General features: G+C 42.6%; 1 protein-coding gene across 4 annotated transcripts in view; it reads left to right on the forward strand.

Moving 5' to 3' along the window:
• Positions 1 to 11,938, forward strand: part of SF3B3 (splicing factor 3b subunit 3) — a 101,507-nt gene that overhangs the window by 35,643 nt on the left and 53,926 nt on the right. For all 4 annotated transcript variants that reach the window (XR_013825225.1, XR_013825226.1, XM_079906791.1 and 1 more), the window contains exons 16-25: positions 1,148 to 1,270; positions 2,006 to 2,160; positions 6,381 to 6,555; positions 7,260 to 7,465; positions 7,564 to 7,720; positions 8,686 to 8,811; positions 9,214 to 9,426; positions 9,939 to 10,037; positions 10,710 to 10,853; positions 11,469 to 11,573. Coding sequence is in view for 2 of the 4 variants with exons in the window: in XM_079906791.1 (XP_079762917.1) it covers positions 1,148 to 1,270; positions 2,006 to 2,160; positions 6,381 to 6,555; positions 7,260 to 7,465; positions 7,564 to 7,720; positions 8,686 to 8,811; positions 9,214 to 9,426; positions 9,939 to 10,037; positions 10,710 to 10,853; positions 11,469 to 11,573 (1,503 nt within the window). In the remaining 2 variants the exon portion in view is untranslated. The remainder of the gene's footprint in view (positions 1 to 1,147; positions 1,271 to 2,005; positions 2,161 to 6,380; positions 6,556 to 7,259; positions 7,466 to 7,563; positions 7,721 to 8,685; positions 8,812 to 9,213; positions 9,427 to 9,938; positions 10,038 to 10,709; positions 10,854 to 11,468; positions 11,574 to 11,938) is intronic.

An 11,938-nucleotide genomic window follows, 5' to 3' on the forward strand; every position in this document is an offset into this window, starting at 1 on the left:
GCTCAAACCCGTGTCCCCTGCATTGGCAGGTGGATTCTTAACCACTGCGCCACCGGGGAAGTCCTAATAGCACACTTCTAATTCTGACTAACCACATGTGGCTTGATGGCTATAGTATTAGATAGCACAGACCAAGAGGTTGATTAGATTTGTTTTTGGTGAGGGACAAGAATATTTTTATAGGTGCCATTTGTTTTCCTATTATATCCGGTGGCGTATGAAGTCTGGTTGTCCCACCTAATTTAGTGATGTTAGAATGTTAGTATCTATTTTGAATGACCTGTTTTAAAGCTCCTGTCCATCTTTTACTTAATACCAGCCAGTGATACACATTGCTTAGATTCATTAGGGGTTGGGAAGTGATGGTTTTGTATTTTGTTCTTTAATTAGCTGGAACTTTTCTCTAGAGACAAAATTTGCTTTATATCTTTGCTTACCCTGAAGTACAGTTCATATAGGGAAAGGATAAATATTTCATTTTTTTCCCCTTTGCTCACTTATTTTCAGAGTAAGGAGTTGGTGCCGTAGCATACTCCAATGAAGACTGATGAAGTGTTTGTTTTGTTTTGTTTTTTAAATAACATTATGAACTTGCAGATCTTATAATATTTGTGCATCAAACTATTGTAGTTGTTTTGGATGCTAAATTGCCACATTTTAGATGAGTGGGAATTCCCCTTTCAAGTTGCCTCCTTTGTCCTTTTAACATGACCCCACTATCTTTGGAGGCTTCTTCCTGGCACAACAAAGTGCCCCACACACATTTGGAACATTCTTGCTTCAGACCTGAAGAAGCCATTTTTCTTAGGATTCTTATTCTTTTTAAGGGAAATGGTATTTAGAGACCACAATAGGCGTGGATATTAAACTGTGCATATATCTTAAAACTTAAAATTATGAAGAAGAGTTTAACATACTTGGTAAAAATATTTTTAAGGATACACAGTGAAAAGTAACTGTGCTTTTCACTTAGTAAATACTCAATAGCTATTTGAGTGAGAGTGATTTAGGAGAGAGTGAATGAATGGCTGGCTGATTACTATATATTTAAACCACCTAGTCATTTCCTTCCATTTGCTCTGAAATTAAGTAGCTAAAGAAGCTTCCATTATGTATAGGCTTTAACCACTCCTCTCCTTTTTATTAGAATGGTGTGTTGCTGAGAACAGTCCTGGACCCTGTCACTGGGGATCTGTCTGACACCCGCACTAGGTACCTGGGGTCCCGTCCTGTGAAACTCTTTCGTGTCCGGATGCAAGGCCAGGAGGCAGTAAGTAATGAAAGGGGCGAGATAGTGTTTTTGGATGTTAGTAGCATCAGCTGAGAAAAATCCCCTTGGTATAAATTTTGCTGTCATTAATTCACCAGTGTTGTAGTTAGTTGACATTAGCTTTATCTTGATTAGTTTCCTTCATGTGGGAAGTCTTGGGTCCCTTAATCTAGAGCTTCTTAACTGGATTTCCATGGCACTGTGCCATGATTTGGTTATAGGTGAGTTAGAATACTGATCCCTTCAATCCTGAGGCTGAGCAAATGGAGTATACTGACAGTTAGCTGGAAACCTCCGATGTAGGATACCACTACCCAGGAGCAACCTGGTATCAGTGTCATGGCTTACTGTGTAATGTGAAAGAGGCTGGGAAACATTGTGTCCTTTGTAGCTAAGAATATCAGTGTTGCCGGGTGCTCTGCTAGTTCTTTACTTGTTACTGCATTTAATACTTGCAACTATCCAGCCTTGTGATAGTATTCCCAATTTACACATGTGGAAACTGGGGCTCAGAGATTGAGTGATTAGTAGGTCATCTGGCAAATAGCCAATGCTTTTAGCAAATAGTAAGCCATACTGCCTCTTCTCTAGGCCTGTTTTTCTTAAGGTAGCCCTTTAGGTTTCTAAAATTCCTTGGGATATTCTGCACACTGAAATTTGGGGATAGGATAATTTGGTTAGCATACCATGTTTGGGCTTTTCCCAAGCTTATTGGAGATGTTTTTCTTTCCTCAGGTGTTGGCCATGTCAAGCCGCTCATGGTTGAGCTATTCTTACCAATCTCGTTTCCATCTCACCCCCCTGTCTTACGAGACCCTGGAATTTGCATCTGGCTTCGCCTCTGAACAGTGCCCTGAGGGCATTGTGGCCATCTCCACCAATACTCTGAGGTGAGAGAGCCCCACAGTTGAAGCCCCGCAAGAGGCTACAGAGAGCTGACTTTTTGCCATGGCACTAGTGTTGTAATTGAAACCTTCATTTGGCTCAGGATTTAAGTACCTGGTAGCCAAGTCTTGGTGTTTGGGAGTTTTAGCTTCTGTTTAGACCTTCAGTGCCAAGTTTTTATACTCAGCAGTGTAGTTCAGTCTCTGAGATTTTTAAGATTCTTGTTTTCAAGGGCCATGCCATTGGATTGGTTTTAGAGCAGGCGTTGTTGGCTCACTGATAATCTTTTCTCACTCTGTCTTGCATTTGCAATGTTATATCTTAAATATTAACCAATATAAATTATTTAGGCCTTTTGCAGGTTGACATTATTTACACTGATCACATTGGAGTGAACACTGTCTGTATTGCAAGATGGAAAATAACCTATTCAGTTTGACTGTCTCGAGTTTTGGCGGTTGGTTGTGTTTGTTTTCTTTTTTAACCCTTTAATGCCACTAGTGTCATACATGTCCTGGTTATAACTGTTGGCTGTTTACAATGGAACTCTGACCTCTTGATATATGAGTCACTTGGTACTTAATCAAGTGAACTGCCAGATTTGTTTGCAAAAACTTTTGGAACTTTTCAGTCATTGTCGCTCTCTTTCTAAGTGTCAGCACCTTTGTATACCTTATGCTCCAGCAGAATTACTCTCCCTGCATACCTCCATATATTCCTTCCTGGTTTTTTATCTCTGCAGCTGTCCTTGGAATGCTTCCCACACACATCTCTGCCTTTCAAGGCCTAGCCTCATCCATGTATCCTCTAATTGTTTTATCGACGTGTGCTCTCTATCTCCTTGATTCCTTATTAATTTTGACAATTCCACAGGTTTTCAAACTTTTTTTGTAGCAGCAGAACATTTTTCCCCCAGAACAATATCAGGAAAGGCTGCTGTGTGAAACATATAAGAAGAATTCTTGGGAACATAGTTTAAACACCACTGTCCATAGTACTTACTGTCAGAACCATTCACTTTCACTTTTGGTTATTATGAATAACGCTGCTGTGAACACTCATGTACAAGTTTTTATGTGGGTGTATATTTTCATTTTCCTTGGGTATGTACCTGCAAGAGTGGAATTGTTGGTAACTGTTCAACTTTTTGAGGAGCTGCCAGGCTGCTTTCCAAAGTGGCTAGACTATTTTACGTTTTCACCAATGAGGTTTGAGGATTCCAATTTCTGCACATCTTTACCAACACTTGTTATTATATGACTTTTTGATTCTAGCCATCCTAGAGAGTGTGAAGTGATATCTCATTGTGGTTTAGATGTGCATTTCTTTGATGGTTAATGATGTTGAGCATCATTTCATGTGCTTATATTGGCTCTTTGTTCTTCTTTGGAGTAATGTCTATTCAGATCCTTTGCCCATTTTTTAATTGGGTTGTCTTTTTATCATTGAATTTGTAAGAGTTCTTTTTATGTTTTAGATACAACTGCCTTATCAGATAATATGATTTGCAGATATTTTCTCTTGTGGATTGTCTTTTCACTTTCTTTTCTTTCGGTATTTATTTATTTATGGCTGCGTTGGGTCTTCGTTGCTGCGCGTGGGCTTTCTCTAGTTGTGGCAAGTGGGGGCTACTCTTCGTTGTGGTGAGCGGGCTTCTCATTGCAGTGGCTTCTCTTTGTTGCGGAGCACAGACTCTAGGTGTGTGTGCTTCAGTAGTTGTGGCACATGGGCTCAGTAGTTGGGGCTCGTTGGTTCTTGAGCGCAGGCTTAGTAGTTGTGGCGCACGGGCTTAGTTGCTCCGCGGCATGTGGGATCTTCCTGGACCAGGGCTCAAACCTGTGTCCCCTGCATTGGTAGGCGGATTCTTAACCACTGCGCCACCAGGGAAGTCCTGTCTTTTCACTTTCTTGGTGGTATCCTTTGGCACACAAAAGGCTAATTATTTTTTAAAGAATTATATTTTAAAAACTCCATCTTAGGGACTTCCCTGGTGGTCCAGTGGTTAAGACTCCGTGCTCCCAATGCAGGGGCCCGGGTTCGATCCCTGGTCAGGGAACTAGATCCTGCATGCTGCAACTAAGACCTGGTGCAGCCAAATAAATATTAAAAAAAAAAAAAACTCCATCTGAGAACTGCCTGAAGTCATCTTGGGTATCAGCAGTGGTATATGCCCCACTTTGACAAACGCTGGCTAGCCTCATGTTTTCCAAGGAAGAATACAACACCGGAGCATCTGTGTCCCTTCCCATGTTATGTTTCTCCCTTAGGACAGGTGCTGCCTCTGTCTGGAGTCTGCCTTTTGGTGTGGTAGAGTGCCTTTATGAAAGCAGGCCAGTGTGTGGGTTGGACTAGAAGAATCAAAACTCAGGAGTTGTGGGTTTTTTAAATGCCGTACTTTTTTTTTCCTTGCAGAATGACAGTTTTTGATGTTTAGCAGTTGATCTTTTTTTTTTTACTCACATGTTGGTAAAGTATTTGATTTAATGTCTGCAAGTAAAGGGACCTTGCTAATTATCCCCTCAGAATATTTGGATATTTATGGGAGTGGAATGTTGTTAATCATAGTCTATTAGAAGATGTTCTGGTTTTTATATTGTACTCTTTTTTAATGATTTTTTAAAAAATACATTTATTTATTTATTTATGGCTGAATTGGTTCTTCGTTGCTGTGCACAGGCTTTCTCTAGTTGTGGTGAATGGTGGCTACTCTTTGCTGCAGTGCGTGGGCTTTCATTACAGTGACTTCTCTTGCTGTGGAGCACAGGCTTTAGGCACACGGGCTACAGTAGTTGTGGCACACAGGCTTAGTAGTTGTGGCACACAGGCTTAGTTGCTCCGCGGCAGGTGGGATCTTCCCAGACCATGGCTCGAACCCATGTCCCCTGCATTGGCAGGCGGATTCTTAACCACTGCGCCACCAGGGAAGTCCCTTAATGATTCTTAATTAGCTGTTTTTTTCTTTAAGCACTTTGAAATGGTTTTTCCTATCTTCCATTGTTTTTTAGGTCTGCTGTCAGATTGTATATGATCTGTAAGAATATTTAAATTAAAAATAAAACTCCATTGTTAGAGACCAAGTGTCTATATTTTTAAGAGCATCTGGGTTCTCTGCTCATTTTGCTTATAATTTGACTTAATGCACATCTCTGTCCCTTTTTTTTTTTTTTTTTTTTTTTTTTTTTTTGCGGTACGCGGGCCTCTCACTGTTGTGGCCTCTCCCATTGCAGAGCGCAGGCTCAGTGGCCATGGCTTATGGGCCCAGCTGCTCCATGGCATATGGGATCCTCCCAGACCAGGGCACGAACCCGTGTCCCCTGCATCGGCAGGCGGACTCTCAACCACTGTGTCACCAGGGAAGTCCACATCTCTGTCCCTTTTGACAAAGGTTGTAGAATTCATACTTGCCATCTCTTTGTGCGTCGTTGTGGATTTCCTAAAGCTTAGGTGATTTTCGTTCAGGATGGCATCCAGTTTATTTTATGAAACACTGTCATACAAGTACCACATATGTTCAGATAATTGCAGTGCTTCACAGCAAATTTGGAATTGGTACTCTTTTTTTTAAATTTAATTTTATTAATTTATTTTTTTGGCTGTATTGGGTCTTCGTTGCGGTGTGCAGGCTTCTCATCGCAGTGGCTTCTCTTGTTGCGGAGCATGGGTCTAGGCGCATGGGCTTCAGTAGTTGTGGCTTGTGGGCTCAGTAGCTGTGGCTCGTGGGCTCTAGAGCTCAGGCTTAGTAGTTGTGGCTCACAGGCTTAGTTGCTCCGCGGCATGTGGGATCTTCCCGGCCCAGGGCTCGAACCTGTGTCCCCTGCATTGGCAGGCGGATTCTTAACCATTGCACCACCAGGGAAGCCCTGGAATTCGTACTCCTTATATCAGCGTTTGTCAGTAATAATCAAGAGGAAATTTTGACTTTTCACTGTCACATTATCATTGGAAGGATAAAAAATCCTTTGAGGGTTCTAATGTAGGTTTCACTGGTGGAAACTGGAATCACCATGAACAGTGATGGGCTGTTGCTAAAGTAAAGGCCCTCCCCTGATCTCCTTGTCTCTTATGTGTAATCATCTAGATAAGAAGGCTATTGTTTCTTGTTGTCTAATGCCAACATTAGAGCTTTAGGGATTGACGTGTTTGCTGTGACTGCTTATAGACCATTTCAACACCAGTTTCTTGGTCCTGAGTGGGTGACCTATTAACTCCTTGCCTTTTGCCGTAGGATTTTGGCATTGGAGAAGCTGGGTGCTGTCTTCAATCAAGTAGCCTTTCCACTGCAGTACACACCCAGGAAATTTGTCATCCACCCTGAAAGTAACAACCTTATCATCATTGAGACTGACCATAATGCCTACACTGAGGCCACAAAAGCTCAGAGGAAGCAGCAGATGGCAGAGGTAATGCATTTAACCTTCAGGGTTCAATAAAAAGGCATTCCTATGAAATTGTGTTGAAAAGTTTAAACCTCTGTGTAATTGATGGCTGTAGTCTTTGTTATATTTGAAGATCCAGCCTCTTTTCAGGTCCTTCAAGCAGAGCCCTTTGCCACAGTCCTTGGTTTTAGAGGCTTTCTTGTGACAGGACTAAAACGCTGAGCTGGGTTTATTCAGTATTCAGCTACTTCTCTGGAACGGTTCTCCAGTCCTGGAACTTCCAAAACAATCTGTTTCCTGAAATTGGGCCCAGAGGAGACTGCTTTTGTATTCCCCACAACACCAGCTCCTTCCAGAAATCATTTCCCAGCAAAAAACAAATGGTCCCAACTATATAAAACTGTATCTGGCCTAGAAAAGAGGAAACAAGTAGTCTTAGCAAGATAAATCAGATGGGTTAGATAGAAAAAAGGTGTTTTCATCTTCATGTTTCTCAGACCGCCAGTCAAGTATTCGCCACAGCTGATGTTAGTTCTTTAGTTTCCCCTTAGTGATCTTTCCTCTTCCCCTTGTCTGTATACCTCTCCCTTTGATCCTGATTTTGGTGGACAGATTTGGCTACTTTGTGTATTATGAACACTCCCTGGAGGTGTTCTTGCTACTTGTCCACTTCTCACCCAGCACCCGCCTCTGAACACACGAACTCTTCCTTGGTTCTTTGGATTTAGGAAATGGTAGAAGCAGCAGGAGAGGATGAGCGAGAGCTGGCTGCGGAGATGGCAGCAGCATTCCTCAATGAAAACCTCCCTGAGTCCATTTTTGGAGCTCCTAAGGCTGGCAATGGACAGTGGGCCTCTGTGATCCGAGTGATGAATCCTATTCAGGGGAACACACTGGACCTTGTCCAGCTGGAACAGAATGAAGCTGCTTTTAGGTAAGGAGCCCAGGACATACAGAGTTTTGAAGACTGGAATGGGAATTCTCTGGGCTGTGACTAATACCTGACTCCTGATTCTTTCTCTGTAAATGCAGTGTGGCTGTGTGCAGGTTCTCCAACACTGGCGATGATTGGTATGTGCTGGTGGGTGTGGCCAAAGACCTGATACTGAATCCCCGATCTGTAGCCGGGGGCTTTGTCTATACCTACAAGCTCGTGAACAATGGGGAAAAACTGGAGTTTTTGCACAAGGTAGGAACCAGCCAGTGGTTTTCCTGGTTCTTAGGTCCTACTAAACTTCCCCACTTTTGTGTAAGTTGTGGATCAGGTCTTTCTGATCCATCTCTTGGTGGCACGTGAAAAATGCTCCAGTGAAGCTCCACTGCTTGCTGGTCCCACAGGAGGCCTGTGTGCTAACCACCCTCCATGGGGAATAGATGCATACTGAAGTAGCCCCTTGTTTTCTAGTCTTACTAAGTAGGCAGCAATTTGTAACCAAAATTCAGCAGTTCTAATGAATTAATATTCTCGGGGCAGGGGTGACAATGTGGATTTCTGTTTAATGGTTACACAGTTTCCCTTGGAAAGATAATAAAGTTCTGGGGATGGATAGTGGTGATGATTGTGCAACACTGTGAATATGCTTAATGTTACTGAACTATATACTTGAAAATGGTTTAAATATTAAGTCGTGTATATTTTACCGTAATTTTTAAAATAGAAGAAATTCCTATTCTCTCTTCCACACTGACAGCACATGAATGTGATTTCTCCAGGCGTCCCACAAGGGGAGTGTTCTCTAGGAAGTAGTTACTTCGCAGAGGCTTCTTTGTGCTAAACTCATTGTGTCTCCCTTACAACTAAGATGTCCCTTAAACTAGCACTTCTTTCCCCTCCCTCCATGTCCCACAGTCACTTTTCTGATATTGAGGCTTCACATTTAGTTAATGGTGCCAGTTGAATTCACATGGGTTCTGAAGTGTTCATCAGGTACCAGGACTTCTTTTCACTTGTGGCATTGATCCACTTGGGGAAGTGGAGTGTTTACCCAAACACCCTGTTTTATAGAGACTGTTGTATGTGTGGTTTATTTTCTCTGCGCAAAAAGTGATCACTTGCTGTCTGTCTTCCTGACAGATGCCTGTAGAAGGCATTTTGGGTTGAGGGGGTATGGCTGTATATTTTAATAGCTGCATCACCTGTTTTTCCTCTCACAGACTCCAGTGGAAGAGGTCCCTGCTGCCATTGCCCCATTCCAGGGGAGGGTGTTGATTGGTGTGGGGAAGCTTCTGCGAGTCTATGACCTGGGAAAGAAGAAGTTACTCCGAAAGTGTGAGAACAAGGTAAACATGGAGACCCTGGTGGGGTGGTGGACAGCAACTGTTAGAATGATATGTCTTTATCAGGACCTTCTTTGTCTTCCAATGCCAGGTTAAGAATTAGGCCCTTGAGACTTGAGAAGGGGAGGAATAGGTGGGTTTCTTGACTTCTTTACACTAAGAGCCAGATTTCTCTCCTTGCTTCTGTAAGGAATTTAACTGTGACAGGCATATATTTCCACTATATTAAAACCAGTTAGCTCTTTTTCCCACCTTCTAGGAATTTATTGCTGACTCCTTGCTGACTCCTCTTCTTTGGTGTGTGCCATTCTTCAGACCATATATATGCTGCAGTCATGGTAACCTGGACTTTCTGTTGATACTGCACCCCAAGGTTACACCCATTGCTGTCCTTGTTTTTCCCAGCATATCGCCAATTACATCTCTGGGATCCAGACAATTGGACATAGGGTAATTGTATCTGATGTCCAGGAAAGTTTCATCTGGGTTCGCTACAAGCGTAATGAGAACCAGCTTATCATCTTTGCTGATGATACCTACCCCCGATGGGTCACAACAGCTAGCCTCCTGGACTACGATACTGTGGCTGGGGCAGACAAGTTTGGCAACATTTGTGTCGTAAGTTGATGTTTACTTGGGTTACAATGATGTATAGGAAAGCTGACCCAGTTTGTTTGTGGTAAAGCCAATTACCCAAGACTGTGATCTCTGATATGGAAAGTAAAAATGGGTATAAAATTCTTTAAGTTTCCCCTACCCACACCCCATTCACCTCCCTCATCCCCATGCAACATGATTTAATAATGATAGATTTAGTTTGAGCTAAGGACTAATATTTATTTTTACTTTTTGCCAAAATTTTGGCTTATCTTTTAAAGCCCAGTCTGGCTTTTCTTGTTTATGTTCTATGGTCTCCATTTTTGCTCTTTAGTTTTTTGTTTTTTTGGGTTTTTTGCTTTTGAGTTCGTCACTCCTCGGACATCAGAAGAGGTGCAGGAGACTTGGGCTCAGGCCTCTGCCAAACTCGGGGCCCCAAGGTTTGCGTGCAAGGACCTGGGGCAGACGTTGCTTGGTGACCGAGGTGAGTAGGTTCAGGACCCAGCCCTGTGATTTGTGTCACTTCATTGTAGGTGAGGCTCCCACCTAACACCAATGATGAAGTGGATGAGGATCCCACTGGAAACAAAGCCCTGTGGGACCGGGGTTTGCTCAACGGGGCCTCTCAGAAGGTAAGATTGCAGAAGGGACCACAAAGGAGGGGCACAAGCCTGCGTAGCACATTCTTCATGACCCTCACCGAGGAAACCTTTCTTTAGTGAATTATCCACAGTGCGTGTGACTATGTTGAGTGTTCTCCCATGCATGGTGGGTTTGACACAAGGTAACCAAGTTACTATCCCATTTTTATGACAATAGAAGAGAAATTTTTCTGAGACATTTTAGCAGTATAAATCTCTGCATAGTGGGTTCCTTAGAAAGGATGGTTGCACAGGTTCATTCCAGATACTAACCAGCTCTTCTCTGAAGTATGCCCTGGGCTTTACTCTTCTCCTGTAGACATATACTTCTGTATCTCTGGACTTTTAAAAATAGATCCATTTTAGAGGGCAAGCCTAGAGATTGCTGTTTTTTATACTTTTCTTTTCTTCTTTTTGCAGACTTGATAATTTAACAAAAAGGTTTTGTAGTTATAAATAAAAAATGATCTAACTTCAGCATGTTTGTGAGGGCATTAAGCTCTAAGTAAATGCTAAGGACATTTCAAAGTATTTTTAAATTTTAGTAATTTTTGAATTTCCGAAAGTGGTGAAATCTGGCCTTTGGAGGCACTGTTTGCTCTTGGGAATCTAGAACATGCTCCTGAGGGCACATATAGTCACTATTCTGGTTTCAACTTGCAGGCAGAAGTGATCATGAACTATCACGTGGGCGAGACAGTACTTTCGTTACAGAAGACCACGCTGATCCCTGGAGGCTCAGAATCGCTTGTCTATACCACCTTGTCAGGAGGAATTGGCATCCTTGTCCCGTTCACATCCCATGAGGTGACATCTTCCACACTGGTCTGGCTTTTGCCTTCCCAAGGTTGTTTCTTGGTGCTAAATCTGCCTAAGAGGGCAATCCATTTTGTCTCCATCTGTAACTAGGAGTGTTGTGCAATTTTTATAAGGTGACAGGAGTGCCTGGGGAGATAGGAATCTTGATTTTTTTTCCCCCCTGTGGAAAGCCATCTGGTTTTATACTGTACCAGGGTTTGGTTAGTCAGAGGCTGAAGCCCCAGAACAAAACCCCACAGACCAGGAATGATGGGCTGGTGTGGACTGGGCACTTAATGCCTCCTAGAGTCAGCTCTTGGTTTGGCTAGATTTGGTTTATGTAATTGCTGCCAAGGAAGCTGTGGTTAGGAATCTGACTTTACAAATCACTCTTTGCATATGGTGTTTTCTCTCATGTTTTGCAAATACAAAGGGGTTTTCTTTCACTTTTTAGCTATCTTGTTGTAGCAGGAGAACCTGTGGTCATGAGGAACAATTAGATACTTAACATCTCCTTGGTGGTAAAAATCAATAGCTTCTCTGTTCATTGTGCTTTGGAAACTGTAGACTAGTAGTTGAAATCACTTTTTTCTTTTAGTGACAGATTCTTTGTTTCTTTGCCAGGACCATGACTTCTTCCAGCATGTGGAAATGCACCTCCGGTCCGAGCATCCCCCTCTCTGTGGGCGAGACCACCTCAGTTTTCGTTCCTATTACTTCCCTGTTAAGGTAGGTCTTTCTTGGAAACTCGAGTTGAAAAAGGGGATCCTCAGCATATTTAACCAGTCTTTTTCTCTGGGCCTCCCTCCCTTAAAAATCGGAACAGTCCTGAATGAAGGAGCATTGAGGATGTGGATTGATGGAGGCAGTAATGTGGGAGAGGAGTAGTTAGTGATATTCAGAGACCTCTTCCCTCAGGGCAGACCATAGCCAGAGAAAAGTTTTCACCCAGTTTTGCTAATCTGAACTCTGGCTACTAAGGGTCAACTTAGAATAGTATTCCTGGCTCTGTAAATGTAGTTCAGGTTTCTGAGGGAGAATAAAATGCTTTCCTTGAAGTTGCTGCTTTAGCATGTGCCATTTTCTTTGGGCAT

The sequence above is a fragment of the Stenella coeruleoalba genome, assembly GCF_951394435.1.
Source record: "Stenella coeruleoalba genome assembly, chromosome: 20".
Classification (NCBI taxonomy): Eukaryota; Metazoa; Chordata; class Mammalia; order Artiodactyla; family Delphinidae; genus Stenella; species Stenella coeruleoalba.